The sequence below is a fragment of the Delphinapterus leucas genome, chromosome 3 (assembly GCF_059928025.1).
Source record: "Delphinapterus leucas isolate spDelLeu-1000000601 "Yukka" chromosome 3, BTC_Dleu_Yukka2, whole genome shotgun sequence".
Taxonomy (NCBI): Eukaryota; Metazoa; Chordata; class Mammalia; order Artiodactyla; family Monodontidae; genus Delphinapterus; species Delphinapterus leucas.
In genome coordinates, this window is record NC_143131.1 from 28,140,006 (window position 1) to 28,157,917 (window position 17,912).

The 17,912-nt window shown below is 43.9% G+C and overlaps 1 protein-coding gene across 7 annotated transcripts in view; it reads right to left on the reverse strand.

Moving 5' to 3' along the window:
- Positions 1-128: 128 nt before the first annotated feature.
- The window catches only part of MTMR12 (myotubularin related protein 12), a 79,871-nt gene continuing 62,087 nt past the window's right edge, over positions 129-17,912 (reverse strand). For 6 of the 7 annotated variants that reach the window (XM_089908738.1, XM_022599876.2, XM_022599871.2 and 3 more), the window contains one exon: positions 14,619-17,446. In XM_089908738.1, the coding sequence (XP_089764864.1) occupies positions 16,877-17,446 (570 nt within the window). In that variant the 3' untranslated portion in view covers positions 14,619-16,876. Of the gene's footprint in view, positions 1,766-14,618; positions 17,447-17,912 lie in introns of those variants that run through there. The other variant, XM_089908739.1, reaches the window with a different exon arrangement.

Genomic DNA, 17,912 nt, shown 5'->3' on the forward strand with positions numbered 1-17,912 from the left:
TGACCAATAATTCTACCAGTTTGAGATAAATTCTCTTAACATTTTGGAATATTTTTCCTGTCACTTTTCTATGCATTTACATAAGGGAAATTAGACATTTGACAGGAGTTTTAAATTCATGCTTTTTTCACTTAAGGATTATGTTGTGGGCATTTTCTTGTGTCAATCAATATATTCTTCAAAACTATTTTTATAACTCTGACAATTTACGTTCATGAGAAGTAAGTAACTGGACTGGATCTGGTTGACATTTTGGGAAGATTCTGGCTGTGGAGTGGGGATCAGATTGGAGGTAAACATCCAGAAAGATGAGATCAGAGACACTGAGAGAGGAGTCCAGGTGACTGCCCAAGTTGGTTAAGATGAGGGTGGTGACAGTGAGGATGGACAGAAGAGGAAGGACTCCGAGGTCATGTGGTAGGTAGACTCAATGGGCTGTGGGGTTAATTAGGGTCAGGGAGTAAAGGGAAACAAGACATCTAGAACACCTAAGTGAATGGTACAGCCATTTATGAAGACACAATTCTGGAGGAGAAGCAAGTTTGGAGGGAATAAAATGAGTTTAATTTTGGACATGTTGAGTTCTAAGTGTTTTGCAGACATTCAAGTCTTGATTTTTAATTTATCTAATTAATTTATTTTTGGCTGCGTTGGGTCTGCGTTGCTGCACGCGGGCTTCCTCTAGTTGTGGAGAGCAGGGGCTACTCTTCGTTGCGGTGTGCGGGCTTCTCATTGCCGTGGCTTCTCTTGTTGCGGAGCACGGGCTCTAGGCGCATGGGCTTCAGTAGTTGTGGCATGAGGGCTCAGTAGTTGTGGCTCACGGGCTCTAGAGCACAGGCTCAGTAGTTGTGGCACATGGGCTTAGTTGCTCTGCGGCATACAGGATCTTCCTGGACGAGAGCTTGAACTGGTGTTCCCTGCATTGGCAGGCGGATTCTTAACCACTGCCCAGGGAAGCTCTCAAGTCTTGATATACGGGTAGCAAGCAGGAGATAAAGATTTGGAGTAGAGACAAGAGATAAGGATTTGTGAGTCTTCTGCATCCACGAGGTGATTAAAGCCACAGGAATGAATCACCCAGGAAGAGGGTTAAGAGTGAGAAGGGACCTGAGGAGGATAGAAGAAAGAATCTCTATCAAGGAAACTAAGAAGGAGGAGCCAGAAGGGTAGGAAGAAAACTAGGGGAGTATAACATCATGGAGCCCAAGAGAAGAGACTTCTTCAAGGAGGAGGAAACGGCCCACAGCGCTGACCACTGAGGGAGTCAGGCAAGGTCTGGCAGATGTCGTCGACAGCCACCTTCCCCATGCCCATTCTCCCCTTCTTCTTGGCTTGTCACGCTCAGTCCTAACTGCTACACAAGATGAGAACTGAAGTGTCCTTTGGGTTTGGTGGCATGGAGCTCACTGTGTTCTTGAGACAACAGGCTCAGAAGTTTGGGATGGACTGAGAAGTGAGTGTGAGGTGGGCCAGCAAAAACCCGAAGTGAACATGACTCAAGCTCAGCTGCTGGAGGGCAGGAGTGCGGTGGGGAGTGTAGGTCTGGGGGAAGATAGGATCAAGACATGGGTTGGTTTGTTTTGAGATAAACTAAAGCAGAGCTCATTGAAATACTGAGGGGCAGGATTAGCAGAGACTGAAGGACAAGGGAGACAGAAGATAATAGAGAGCAAAGGTTCCTGAGCAGATAACACAGATAACAGGTGACGGCAGCCAGCACACAGGTCCTGCGACTCCATACGGGTAGAAGCAGCCAAGTCTTCCACTGTAACAGGAGGGACAGAGAGAAAAACGGTGGGATACAGGCAATGGGAAGCCAGGGGTGATAGGGACTGTGGAGCACGAGCCACAGCCTCCCTGAACAGTGCTGAGTTAGATCCACAGAGCTAGGGAGGACTTCCTTCCTATCTTCTCTATTAATAAATCCTATCTTTTCTATTAATCTCCAGTGATGGCTCTGTTCACAAACATCAATGCCAGTCTTTTTTTTTTTTTTGCAGTACGTGGGCCTCTCACTGTTGTGGCCTCTCCCGTTGTGGAGCACAGGCTCCGGACTAGCAGGCTCAGCGGCCATGGCTCACGGGCCCAGCCGCTCCGCGGCAGGCATGTGGGATCTTCCCAGACCGGAGCACGAACCTGCGTCCCCTGCATCGGCAGGCAGACTCTCAACCACTGCGCCACCAGGGAAGCGCAATGCCAGTCTTTTATAATGCTATAACAAATCTGAGACCAAACAGTCTAAATTCATCTCCTCCTGAATTAGCTTCTTCAACATGCATTTACTGGGTCAGAATATTATACAGTGGGGTTACAGTGTCCAGGCACATCACTTCTGTATCCTACTGGATAACTCTAAGGAAAATGAACCTCGACCGCCAGCAGCCAGAATGGAAAGAGAAGCCTCAGAAAGAAACTTGCAGGGATATCCACATGGAACGCAATGAAGTTGGACCCTTACTCTTATTTCTGGGCTCTCTATTCTGTTCCATTGATCTATATGTCTGTTTTTGTGCCAGCACCAAGTCATATGTCTGATAAGGGGCTTGTATCAAGAATATATAAAAAAATATATAAATAAAGAACTCAACTCAAAAAGACTACACAATTAAAAAATGAACAAAGGGGCTTCCCTGGTGGCACAGTGGTTGAGAGTCCGCCTGCAGATGCAGGGGACACGGGTTCGTGCCCCGGTCTGGGAAGATCCCACATGCCGCGGAGCGGCTGGGCCCGTGAGCCATGGCCGCTGAGCCTGTGCATCCGGAGCCTGTGCTCCACAACGGAATAGACATTTCTCCAACTCCCATGAAGATAGATAAATGGCCGACAAGCCCATGAAAAGGTGCTCAACATCATTAGTCATCGGGGAAATGCGAATAAAAAATACCACTTCGCACCAACTAGGATGACTAGAATCGAAAAGTCAGATAATAAGCAGTACTGGTGAGGTGTGGAGAAATCGCAATCCTCATACACTGCTGAGGCAACAGCCTGGCAGTTTCTCAAGAAGTTAAACAAAGAGTTACTCTTGACCCAGACACTGCTAGATACATACCCAAGAGAAATAAAAACATATGTCCACACAAAAACTTGCACACAAATGTTCCTAACAGCATTATTCGTAATAGCCAAGATGTGGAAATAACCCAAACGCCCAAACTAATGAATGGATAAACCACATGTGGTAAATCCATACAACAGCTTGTTATTAGGCCACAAAAAGGAATGAAGCTCTGATATGCAGATGAACCTTGAAAACATTCTGCTAAGTGGAAGAAACTGATCACAGAAGACCACATACATGATTCTGTTTATATAAAATGTCCAGAATAAGCAAATATATAGAGCCATAGACTAGTGGTTGCCTAGGGCTGGGGGAACATGGGGGCTGAGGAGTGATGGGTAAGGGTTTCTTTTGGAGGCGATGAAAATGTTCTATAATTGATTGTGGTGATGGTTGCACAACTGTGAATATACTAAAAACTATTGATTTGTACACCTTAAATGGGTGAATTGTATGGTACGTGAATTATATCTCAATAAAGCTGTTACCTGCCCCCGCCTCCAAAAAAAAGACAAAGAAACTCTCAGCTAAAGGGCAGCTTCCTTCTACCCAGCCTCTTCTCTCTGCGAGTCACAGATACTCTCAACCACCTGGTCTAAGTAGACGGGTACCCAAAATGTGGGTTGTTGGGATACAGTCATGGAACTGTACCTCTGCACTGAGCAGCCATGGGCATGCTGCTGGATCACGGGTCTCAGCTGCCCTTTGTCTCAACAACTTGGCTCCCTTCTGCCTGAGCCAGTCCAGGATAAGTTCTCCTTGTGCCTACAACACACTGAGCCCTTATTCCCTGGCACATGCTATGTTATTGCGAAGAAAACCAACAAGTTTTGAATCTGCTCACATAGTAGAAGTATACATCAAACTTCTTAGGCAAAGGCAGGACATGGTATGTGTTACATTACGTTTTCCTTACCACCTACTATAAACAGAGGCTGTTTAATGTCTTGGTTTTTGCTCATTTAAAAAAAAAAATCACAGAATATTTCTTGAATTCTGACTGCCCTTTCCTAGTGCTTCGTAGCTTACAGAATTTGGGGTGGTGTTGCACATTTGAGAATGATGTTATTGCACTTGAAAAGGCTGGCAGGGGTCCTTGAAATTGAATGACGAACATAGGGATAATCTGGAATTGAAAACACTGCAATTATTTTCATTTTCTTTTATTTAATTAAACAAAATTTGCTAATTTACAGTAAGGATTGAATCACATAATCATCTAGTTCATTTTGCCACTTCCTGTGAGGCAAGGGACAGTGTGGGTCGAACCTTCAAGAATTCTGGGAAATCAGGCCCTTGTAACCAGAAGCTCTGAGGCAGGATGAAATTCAACCTCCTGGTAGAAATAGGAAGGGCATTTAGAAATGCCCACAGACTTTGAGGATGTATAGAAATAGTACCCCTTTGTAAAAAGAGGAGACACAGGTAGTCCCACATTTGGAATCTGGGGAGAAATCAGGGAATTTATCTTGAGGTAGGAGAGAGCTGAAAGGGTTAGTTGAGGAATGGGCTTGTTACAAAGCCTTTTATGATGCTCTCTGAGGAGCTATTATATAAAATGCATTGGAACTCTACCACCTAATTTAGAGGAATTTCCACAAGACCATGCTGAGTGATTAAGGCAAGATAAGGAGATATGGGTATAATCAACACCCTCCCAAATTCATATGGTCTCTCAGAGAGTCCCCAGCAGGGTTGAGCCCCATTGCTCACAGCAGTAACTTGCTCATGAAGGCACTTTGTTTGCCCTTTCCTGTCGTGCTTCCCCAGTCTTTCACACTGCTGCCTGGGATCACCTGCCAAATAAACTACTTGCACCCAAAACTTTGTGTCAGAGTCGGCTAATTCAAACTAAGACATGGAGACCTTAGGCGGCAGCCACCCACAGGCAGACTTCATATACCCCAAGCCTCCCATACAACTCTAAGGAACAAGGGAGGAGTCCCCCAGATACAACTATGATTGAACATCCCTTAACTCTAACTATATATCATGACTGAATTGATGTCATGACTTGATCTAAGTCAATCTGGCCATGCTGCATTTGTGACATCCTTCTGTAAGTCAGTAGCTTCTGGAAATCAGAGAGAGGTGGGGGCTATAGCTCCCTGGCACCATCACCATAACTTCCTTAGGAGATGGCGTTTTACGATGAAAGCCAGGCTTGGACCAAATCTACCAGATGTGTGAACATTTATTAACAGCACAAAACAATCGTATTTCTTGTTCTTTGGTTGTGAGAGATGTCCCCCTCTCTGTCCGCAGGCCTCCACTAAGTGTTCTGCATGAAAGTTTCACTTCCAAGATAGATGCAATGAGACAGCAGAAGCGGCCCACCTTGTGGTCTGTCAAGTGACCTGGAGCTTACGGGACCAATGAGGTTTTTAGACCTTGGGCTCTGTTCCAAAGAGTTTACACTGCTGGGACTGAGGGATATGTTTACCCTATAGGTCTGAGGATGGGGCCTCTATGGCATTTCTAGCCAAACGCAGACCCCAAGCACCTACACATCTCACCACTGGAAGATCCTCAACAAACCCTTTGAGGTAGATTTTGAATATCTGAAGTGCTTATGTAGCCACCTTTGGAACTTGGATTCCTGTTTAGGATATTTCAAATGCTAACTGCTCCTGGTTAAATTTACACACACACACACACCCCCTCTGTTTACATAAAGTATTTCAATGACCACACAATAACAGCTAACATTTACTGACCATCTACTATGTGATAGACACTCAAAAGGAACTCATCTTTAACCCTCCAACACTCCAATAAGGTGGGTTCTATGAACGTTGCCATTTTACAGATGAGGAAACTGAGAGGGAGGGACGGTAACTCCCTCACCCAAGTCCCACAGTTCATAAGTTGCAAATCAGGGGTTCAGACTCAGGCAGTCTGGCTCTAGAGAGGCCGGCCCCTTAACCATCACATTTCGCAGCCCCCAATGAGGGGCAGTGCCAGCTAATTGAGAGAAATATAGAAATGTGACATTCCCGGAGACTGATTCAAGATGGTGGAGTAGAAGGACGTGCTCTCACTCCCTCTTGCAAGAGCACCGGAATCACAACTAACTGCTGAACAATCAGCAACAGGAAGACACTGAAACTCACCAGAAAAGGTACCCCACATCCAGAGACAAAGGAATAGCCACAATGAGACGGTAGGAGGGGCGCAATCACAATAAAATCTAATCCCATAACTGCTGGGTGGGTGACCCACAAACTGGAGAACAATTATACCACAGAAGCCACCCACTGGAGTGAAGGTTCTGAGCCACATGTCAGGCTTCCCAACCTGAGGGTCTGGCAACAGAAGGAGGAATTCCTACAGAATCAGACTTTGGCTAGCGGGATTTGATTGCAGGACTTTGGCAGGACTGGGGAAAACAGAGACTCCACTCTTGGAGGGCACACACAAAGTAGTGTGTGCATTAGGACCCAGGGGAAGGAGCAGTGACCCCATAGGAGACTGAACCAGACCTACCTGATAGTGTTGGAGGGTCTCCTGCAGAGGCAGGGGGTGGCTGTGGCTCACCACAGGGACAAGGACACTAACAGCAGAAGTTCTGGGAAGTACTCCTTGGTGTGAGCCCTCCCAGAGTCCACCAGTAGCCACACCAAAGAGCCGGGTAGGCTCCAGTGCTGGGTCGCCTCAGGCCAAACAACCAACAGGGAGGGAACCCAGCCCCACCCATCAGCAGACAAGTGGATTAAAGTTTTACTGAGCTCTGCCCACCAGAGCAACACCCAGCTCTACCCACCACCAGTTCCTCCCATCAGGAAGCCTGCACAAGCCTCTTAGATAGCCTCATCCACCAGACGGCAGACAGCAGAAGCAAGAACTACAATCCTGCAGCCTCTGGAAAAAAAACCACATTCACAGGAAGATAGACAAGATGAAAAGGCAGAGGACATTTTACCAGACGAAGGAACAAGATAAAACCCCAGAAAAACAACTAAATGAAGTGGAGATAGGCAACCTTCCAGAAAAAGAATTCAGAATAATGATAGTGAAGATGATCCAGGACCTCGGAAAAAGAATGGAGACAAAGATCGAGAAGATGCAAGAAGTGTTTAACAAAGACGTAGAAGAATTAAAGAACAAACGCCTAAAAGAATTAAAGAACAAACAAACAGAGATGAACAATACAATAACTGAAATAAAAAATATACTAGAAGGAATCAATAGCAGAATAACTGAGGCAGAAGAATGTATAAGTGATCTGGAAGACAGAATGGTGGAATTCACTGTTGCAGAACAGAATAAAGAAAAAAGAATGAAAAGAAATGAAGACAGCCTAAGAGGCCTCTGGGACAACAACAAACAAAACAACATTCACATTATAGCGGTCCCAGAAGGAGAAGAGAGAGAAAGGACCTGAGAAAATATTTAAAGAGATTACAGTTGAAAATTTCCCTAACATGGGAAAGGAAATAGCCACCCAAGTCCAGGAAGTGCAGAGTCCCAGGCAGGATAAACCCAAGGAGAAACATGCCAAGACACACAGTCATCAAATTGACAAAAATTAAAGACAAAGAAAAATTATTGGAAGCAACAAGGGAAAAATGACAAATAACATACAAGGGAACTCCCATAAGGTTAACAGCTGACTTCTCAGCAGAAACTCTACAAGCCAGAGGGAGTGGCATGATGTATTTAAAGTGATGAAAGGGAAGAACCTACAACCAAGATTACTCTACCCAGCAAGAATCTCATTCAGATTCAACAGAGAAAGCAAAAGCTCTACAGACAAGAAAAAGCTAAAAGAATTCAGCACCACCAAACCAGCTCTACCACAAATGCTAAAGGAACTTCTCTAAGTGGGAAACACAAGAGAAGAAAAAGACCTACAAAAACAAACCCATAACAATTAAGAAAATGGTAATAGGAACGTTCATATCAATAATTACCTTAAACGTGAAAGCATTAAATGCTCCAACCAAAAGACACAGGCTTGCTGAATGGATACAAAAGCAAGACCCATATATATGCTGTCTACAAGAGACCCACTTCAGACGTAGGGACACATACAGACTGAAACTGAGGAGATGGAAAAAGATATTCCATGCAAATGGAAATCAAAAGAAAGCTGGAGTAGCAATACTCATATCACATAAAATATACTTTAAAAGAAAGAATGTTACAAGAGACAAGGAAGGACACTACATAATGATCAGGGATCAATCCAAGAAGAAGATATAACAATTGTAAATATATATGCACCCAACATAGGAGCACCTCAATACATAAGGCAACTGCTAACAGCTATAAGAGAGGAAATCGACAGAAACACAATAATACTGGGGGACTTTAACACCTCACTTACACCAATGGACAGATCATCCAGACAAAAAATTAATAAGGAAACACAAGCTTTAAATGACTCAATAGACCAGATAGATTTAATTGATATTTATAGGACATTCCATGCAAAACAGCAGATTACACTTTCTTCTCAAGTGCACATGGAACGTTCTCTGTGATAGATCACATCTTGGGTCACAAATCAAGCCACGGTAAATTTAAGAAAACTGAAATCATATCAAGCATCTTTTCTGACCACAACGTTATGAGATTAGAAATCAACTACAGGGGAAAAAAAAAACAACACAAACACATGTAGGCTAAACAATATGTTACTACATAACCAAGAGATCACTGAAGAAATCAAAGAGGAAATCAAAAAATACCTAGAGACAAATGACAATGAAAACATGATGATCCAAAACCTTTGGGATGCAGCAAAAGCAGTTCTAAGAGGGAAGTTTATAGCAATACAAGCCTACCTCAAGAAACAAGAAAAATCTCAAATAAACAATCTAACGTTACACCCAAAGGAACTAGAGAAAGAACAAACAAAACCCAAAGTTAGTAGAAGGAAAGAAATCATAAAGATCAGAGCAGAAATAAATGAAATAAAAAACAAAGAAAACAATAGCAAAGATCAATAAAATTAAAAGCTGGTTCTTTGAGAAGATAAACAAAATTGATAAACCATTAGCCAGACTCACCAAGAAAACAAAGGGAGAGGACTCAAATCAATAAAATTAGAAATGAAAACGGAGAAGTTACAACGGACTCAGCAGAAATACAAAGCATCATAAGAGACTACTAAAAGCAACTCTATGCCAATAAAATGGGCAACCTGGAAGAAACGGACAAACTCTTAGAAAGGTATAACCTTCCAAGACTGAACCAGGAAGAAATAGAAAATATGAACGGACCAATCACAAGTAATGAAATTAAAACTGTGATTAAAAATCTTCCAACAAACAAAAGTCCAGGACCAGATGGCTTCACAGGTGAATTCTATCAAACATTTAGAGAAGAGCTAACACCCATCCTTCTCAAACTCTTCCAAAAAATTGCAGAAGGAATACTCCCAAACTCATTCTATGAGGTCACCATCACCCTGATACCAAAACCACACAAAGATACTACAAAAAAAGAAAATTACAAACCAATATCACTGATGAATATAGATGCAAAGGTCCTCAACAAAGTAGTAGCAAACAGAATCCAACAACACATTAAAAGGATCATACACCGTGAACAAGTGGGATTTTTCCAGGGATGCAAGGATTCTTCAGTATATGCAAATCAATCAATGTGATACACCATATTAACAAACTGGAGAATAAAAACCATATGATCATCTCAGTAGATGCAGAAAAAGCTTTTGACAAAATTCAACACTCATTTATGATAAAAACTCTCCAGAAAGTGGGCATAGAGGGAATCTACCTAAACATAATAAAGGCCATATACGACAAACCCACAGCAAACATCATTCTCAATGGTGAAAAACTGAAAGCATTTCCTCTAAGATCAGAAACAAGACAAGGATGTCCACTGTCGCGACTATTATTCAACATAGTTTTGGAGCTGGAGGAATCAGACTCCCTGACTTCAGACTATACTACAAAGCTACAGAAATCAAGACAATATGGTACTGGAACAAAAACAGAAATATAGATCAATGGAACAGGACAGAAAGCCCAGAGATAAACCCACGCACCTATGGTCAACTAATCTGTGACAAAGGAGGCAAGGGTAAACAATGGAGTCTCTTCAATAAGTGGTGCTGGGAAAACTGGAGAGCTATATGTAAAAGAATGAAATTAGAACACACCCTAACACCATACACAAAAATAAATTCAAAATGTATCAGAGACCTAAATGTAGGACCAGACACTATAAAACTCTCAGAGGCAAACATAGGAAGAACACTCTTTGACATAAATCACAGCAAGATCTTTTTTGACCCACCTCCCAGAGTAATGGAAATAAAAACAAAAATAAACAAATGGGACCTAATGAAACTTAAAAGCTTTTGCAAAGCAAAGGAAACTACAAACAGGAAGAAAAGACAACCCTCAGAATGGGAGAAAATATCTGCAAACAAATCAACAGACAAAGGATTAATCTCCAAAATATATGAACAGCTCATGCAGGTCAATGTTAAAAAGACAAACAACCCAATCCAAAACTGGGCAGAAGACCTAAATAGACATTTCTCCAGAGAAGACATACAGATGGTCAATAGGCACATGAAAAGCTGCTCAACATCACTAATTATTAGAGAAATGCAAATCAAAACTACAGTGAGGTATCACCTCACACCAGTTAGAATGGGCATCATCAGAAAAATCTATAAACAACAAATGCTGGAGAAGGTGTGGAGAAAAGGGAACCCTCTTGCACTGTTGGTGGGAAAGTAAACTGATACAGCCAATATGGAGAAGAGTAGGGAGGTTCCTTAAAAAACTAAAAACAGAATTACCATATGACCCAGCAATCCCACTACTGGGCATATACCCAGAGAAAACCATCATTCAAAAAGACACATGTACCACATGTTCATTGCAGCTCTATTTATAATAGCTAGGTCATGGAAGCAACCTAAATGCCTATCGACAGATGGATGGATAAAGATGTGGTATATATGTACAATTAATATTACTCAGCCATAAAAAGGAACGAAATTGGGTCATTTGTAGAGACGTGGATGGATCTAGAGGCTGTCATAGAGTGAAGTAAGTCAGGAAGAGAAAAACAAATATCGTGTATTAATGCATATATTTGGAACCTAGAAAAATGGTACAGATGAACTGGTTTGCAAGGCAGAAATAGAAACACAGATGTAGAGAATGTATGGACACCAAGGGGGGAAAGTGGTGGTGGTGGGGTGGGGGTGGGGGTGGGATGAATTGGGAGATTGGGATTGACATGTATACCCTAATATGTATAAAATGGATAACTAATAAGGACCTGCTGTATAAAAATGAATAAAATTCAAAAAAAAAAAGAATTGTGACATTCCTAATGTGACAAAATTTGAGAATTTGACAGAGAAAGATGACTGCATCACAATTAGTGAGCAGTCAGTAGCTGTCACAGTCTGTGCTGGGAAGGCAAGCGCCCAGCACACTCAGAGCTGGTAGGAGTGGCCCGAGTCCCACAGGAAGACCCTGCCCCACAGCTGGCTGGCCCAGACTCTCTGCCCAGGATGTGGAATACGACCAAGATTACAGTTCAATCTGACTGGCCTCTTGAAAACAGGGTTCCTGTGGGAGTTTCATCCCACTTCATCAACTGGAAAGACGAGAAAGCTGGTGTGCACAGCAGAAGCAGCAAAGAACACTCGGAAAAGATTACATGGGCTTCAGGAACCAAGACCCAACAGCATCTCTGACTTACACCTTCAAACACACACAATCCCTCTTTTTGGCTTAAGACATTGCAACCCAGAGTTCTAATGGATGCACCTATTACATGTTTTCAAGCCAAAAAAAAAAAGAAAAAAAAATCACATGACTACTTTAGGAAGATTCACGGGCAGCATGAGAGAAGGGACCAAAAGCAGAGAAAATGGAGTTTAGAATAATGATCCGGGCAACAGAAAATGATGGCGCAGAGACAATGGAAACAGAAGAAGGGGGCAGGTACTGTGACAGCTACTAACTGCTCACTAATTGTGATGCAGTCATCTTTCTCTGTCAAATTCTCAGAGGAGGGAAGGGAGGGAGAACACGAACACTCTGGTCCCTTCTCTGAGTTCCATTATATCCTCCTGGTGGCCAGGTAGTTTGATAAGGATAGGGTTTCTCTTCTCCCATAAAAGACTGATATACTCCTACGCACTTTTTTTCCCATCTGTTTAGAATTAATTCTTGAAGGGTTTATTTAAAAATGTTTCCAATATTTTATTGTAAAAACTTCCAAACATAGCAAACTTTAAGGAATTTTGTGGATACTCATACTCCCACACACCCAGCTCGAGATCACATCACTGACATTTTGCTAATACTTGCTTTATCACATATCCAGCCATGTCCGTCCCTCTACCCAACCATTAATCCCTCTTACTGTTGGTGCCATTCAAAGTAAAATGCAGACAAGAGGCCATTTCCCCCTAAATAATTTGGTGGCAGTATCATCAACTAGAGTTCAATATTTGCCTAGTTTTCTTTTAATGTACAATTTAAATACAGTGAAACACAGCTTAGATGTACTTTCACCGAGTTTTGGCACACACCTGTACGAGCCAAACGCTGATCAAGATGTAGAATGCTACCGTCATTCCAGAACAAGCCCTCGGGCCCCTTTCCCAGCCCAGCCCTGTCCCCATACCTCTACCCTCAGCCCAGACAAACTACTGCTTTTCATCCTAGGTAGTTTGGCTTGGGCTGTGTCCAGCTCTCCCTGAGGCACCGCAGTGCATTCCAGGCCGAGGTCCTCAGGTCAGTCTGAGGGATGAAATGCGGCCCCTCTGCATTCCTTCCCAGTCCAGGAATGGCACACACTGTGCCCTTTCAGTGCTGGCGATAAGCAAGCCCTGCATTCGCCTGGCCCCAACATCTGTGAAGATGATCATTTGAAAAATGACTGGGACTAAAAACAAAAAAGCCACACAGCCTTCCACAAAACTAATATGCAAATCTAAATTTAAAAGAAAAAAAACAAACAACTATTAACAAAAGCCAGACTGGCTAGCAAAACTGGATTCTTCTAAAAGAAAGCCAAAAGCTTACTGTGTATATTTCCATATGGTTATACACTTCATATCCTTAAACTGCTAAAGGCAGACGGTGTAATAGGAGGATTAAAAACAAAAGAATTTAAAAGAACCTGGGCCTGAACCACAAAAGAGACCAAGATGTCTGTGTTTTTAAAGATACAGAACCATCGCTCTAACAAATTACTTTCCTGTTCAATATATAAATGACATTTCACCACTTATTTTATATTACCAGTGGCCAGCTTGGTTGTCAACATTCTTCTGTGTAAGCCCTTGGACATTCACTGGAGCCCACGGCACAAACAGGGTCTTGCATCTCCCATCCCCATCTAATATTTTTATTAGATATGTGTGTTTGGGGGAGGTTGCTGGAAGGGTCAACGTGGAAGGCTGGGTCAACGTGGAAGGCTGTGTCACTACAGGCCCTGTCCCTGCAGTGGTCCTGCCCCAGGGCGGGCTCCACCAATGCTGTAGAGCCCGGGGGGCACAAGCACAGCTGAGGAGCCTCTCCTCCTGTTGAGCAACGTTGACCACAACCATTGGAGGGGCTGGGAAAACAGGCTGGAGTCCAGGCTCCCTCTGCCCCTCGACTCACCTTCCAGGACAGGAGGTGACACGAAGGCAGGCGAGCCAGGAGTCTGTTCTCAACGGGAGCCACCTCTCCCCACAGTCCTGTTTCACACTGGATGGAAAATGCCCCACTCTTCCCCTCCCCTGCCCTCCGGTCCCTCCCCGACCCTCACCTGGAAACCAAGGAACAAGTAAAACCCGGAGAGAGAGACAGCCGAGTCATCCCAAGTCCAAGAGCTGGTTAACAAATGTGGAAAACAGGACTGGAGTCTGCGAGCCTGTAGAGCCAGAACTGCTAAATACTTGGGAGTTTAATACAAGTATCAAAGAACTGACACATCCAAAGGGAGTGGGGCAGCAGTGAGGGCTTATGAAGTTCCAGGGATGGCTCAGAGTCAGCTCTGCCACACAGGAGGCTGGGCCTGGCCGACAGCAGGGGAAGGGCAAGCAGAGCAGGGCTATGGAGAGGGAGAGGGCCACGGGCAGGAACGGGCAGAGGAGGGAGGAACTTCCCAACCACCACAAGTCACAGGTCTCAATCTAGTAAACGCTAAACTGGCGAATGAGGAAAAAAATCCTGCTCGTACACACCATCACAGCCAGGCCAGCGCGCTTATCCTCTCTGGGAGGAAAAGCGAAGGCTTCTCTCTTCCATGGTTTAACTGAACTCAGATCCCTTCCAGCCACAAAATAACAGAATCATCATTTTACATATCCCCACAAAAGCAAAGAGGCAGTGATATTTAATTTCAGGGATTAAAAAAACCTTTTCCCTTTACTTACCCTGTAGGGCTCCTACCCTATTTTATTTTTCGTCACAGGATTTTATCTCCTCCTGAAATTCCAAATCTTTATTTGGTTATTGGTTTCCCACCCACCCACCAACCAATCGACCACCCACAGACACACACACACTGACTAAATGAAAGTAATTATTCCATGTTATATCAACCACACCAAATACAGTATTGTAAATTGTGCTTTAATTTCTGCAATCGGATATGATGCAGTGAAATACAAGTATAAACTCTCATTGTACATCCAGAAAATAAAAAGCACATTTATACAGATTTAGCCCAACAGCTTATTCCCTTTTTTAAAAAACGTTTTGAATGTAATTAAAGCTAATTTATCTTCAGTGTAAAAACCTGGAGGTATAAACAAACTCAAGATATTACATACAGGAAGTCAATGTACATTTCCAAACGTGCACAGTGCAGCATTTCAGACAAAGTAAATGGTCTCATTTCAGCTTTTACTGTTAAGCATAATCCACATCTCAATCTTGAATAAAAATGTCACAATATATAAACCCACTGAGGATCCTGTACACAAATACAGCTTTATAGAAATCTGATTTCAAATATAAATACATAAACTGTCATGACCTTACACGTTACAACAGCTTATTTTTCTATCGTAATTTTATAAAAAAAAAATCATAGAAAAATATTTCAATGCACATTCAACCACTATGACAGGGGCCGTGACCTTGTGCCTTTAAACCATACCTTATGGAGTGTAAAGCATCACACCAGGCATTTTTGGAATGAAAATTACTAAGATCTTAAGACTGAAGAGGCTACTGTATAAATATTCCCATTATAATATGGTAACAAAACTAGTTAGCTCCATAGTGTACCTGGGAGGCAGTGGGGCAGGAAAGGGAGGTTAGTGCTAGTTTAAGAAGGCCCACAGAACGTACAAGAAGGTAGCCAACGAACTAGGGTCAGTTTAAAATCCCCACTGCAAGCCCAACACTGACCTTACTAGTGAGACTCTTAAGGCAACCAAGACTGGGCATGTGTTTGGCCCCAGATGCATGAATCCTACCCTCCCCTCAATCTCCACTGTCATGGCGTGGGGAGGACCGCAAAGCAATTTCTTGTGTGTACAAAAGACGATTCAGTGCAAACCGAGAAACTCCTCTTTGTCAATAGTTTCAAAATTTCTTATTGCCCTTAAGCAACTGAAAGTTTTTCTAAACAGGCAATATTCAAATTGGGATCTACACTGGAGAACGAATGGATATAAAAGGCAAACTTCCGATAGGAAACATTCTAATGCGAGATAATTTCTTTCCCCTTCCTTTTGTGGAATTGAACAGGGTTCCATGGAGAATGAAAAAACTGGTCCTTACAAAGTGTACTTTCCTGCATTTAAAAAATATATATCATTTAGACAGCAGATCCAGGAAGGTTACCAGGCATAGTCAAGTTTCTTCTATGGCTTTTTAAATCGCTGAGGTACTATGTGATCACCATCACTTGATATTTCTGCTTGACCACTTCCCTATGAAAGCTACGCTCAACAGCGATCCTACTCAGCAGTCTATAAGGTAACAGAATCTGGGGAAACCGTCTTGAGGACGGCGGGCACAGACGCTTGACGCCCCGGCGTGCTATTAGGAAAAGGCAAAGCAACTGCTTTCAAACACTGCGCGCCTCCAGAAAAATGGAAGCTCCTCTGGGCAAACCAAAGGGAGTCCCCCAGTTTGCCCAACAGGTGTAGCAGCAAGATCCCGGGACCACGTGCACCAAGGTGGGCAGCGTGCAGGGGCAGTGGCGAGTGGTACAGAGCAGGCGGGGGACCCAGGGCTGCCGGCCCCCGAGCCAGTCCCCCGTCCCACATAAAGTGACACAGCCTGAGGATGCTCAGAAACGTCAGGATAGTGACACGCGTGGCAAGAGGACGCAGAAAGGAAAGATGCTAAGGTTTGGAAATGAAGGCCATACATCTAAACACCTCTATTTGAATCTCTCAACTCGCCGCACACACATCAGGTAAAGCTGGACTTGTTCCGAGCCGAGATGGGCTAGAGAGACACTTACTACTCCCGACGACTGGATAAATCACGCTGGCACAGCAAAGATCTGAAGACAGTATGGAGTCCAAGCACATCTCACCAAGGCCCTTTCTAAGTAGTAAACCAGCTACCGCAGGGTCTGTATGATACTAATGCAGAAGACACTGGCCACAGTTGTATTATGGGTCAAGCAGTAACTCCTTTCCACTAATAATACTAGAGCTATGGTTTTAATTGCATAGTCTTTCAGAATCATGGGGGGCAGGGTGGGAAATGAGGACCAGCTCTTTTCCTGAAGGCCCAGGCTTCCTCCCAGCAGTCAGCTTCAGCGTGACGGCCCGATGCAGACAGCAGACGTGTCTGGCTCCTGCCTCAGCCTGTGACACTCCTCTCTTACTGCCACTGAGCAGACCAGTCACACATCCCCTAGATCCACAAACTCATCTTCTCGCTTGGCCAAGTCTTCTTCATCTCCCAGAGCTTTCCACCCGCTGGTGGGCAGGACTGGCTTGGAGGAATGGCGCTGCAGCAGCGCAAAAGGGAACAAGGAGGACAGGCGGGCCGAGGTCCTCAGCAGCAAGGCAGCCTCTGCCTGGAGGGCCTCCTGGCTGTGGTGTCTCTCCTCGATTTTCTCCTGTAGGCGCTGGACTTCCTCCATCGTCTCCAAGAGTTTGCTCAGGGTGGCCACTCTGCCACCACCCAGAATTTGGGCCTCTGGAATCCACCGCAAGTAGCGCTGGGCCCACACTTTGATCTCTGGCCCCTCGATGTGAGGCAGCAGTAGCCCGTGGTAGTTGGGGGGCTTGCTGCGCCAGCTGTCGTAGAACTCTCGGAAGTTGTCCTGCAGCTCCTCAGAGGAATTAATCAGTTTGCTAATTCTCTTGCCCAGAAGGTTTTTAATTAAATGATCTGTTTCTTCCCTGAAAAATCCTCTTTTGGGAGATGATTTAGATTGGGTGAGTGGCAAAGAAAGTTGTCGTTGATGCTTTGAGAGAAAACACAAATAAAATTCTCTGGTTAGCCGGACAGCACGGTGACAGCTGTTCCCATCAAGGCAGAATCCTGCTTTAACCGAAGTCATGAGATATCAGAACTGCCCCGTGAACGTAAGTTCACTGCAACGCTATCACACGCAGAGAGAAAGCAGCGGCGGGCGGGCAGGGGATTCTTGTTTATGCCACAATGCATGTGTCAGATGCACACTGGGTGTATAAACAAATGGGTGAGACCAGGTGCGGGGCATTAAGTACTTGTGAAGCACGAGCCTAAGTTAAGATAGGCTGATGATTTAGGGGAGTTTGGGGATGAGGCCTATTCATTTTTGAAAGGAGCAAAATGTTTCTTCTTTGAGAAATTTAGGGTGTTCGCTTTCACAATATTCTGAACACCACCTGTGAGGAAGTGGTGCCGACAACCTGAAGAGCCTGTCACTCCAATGAAATAACTTGTAG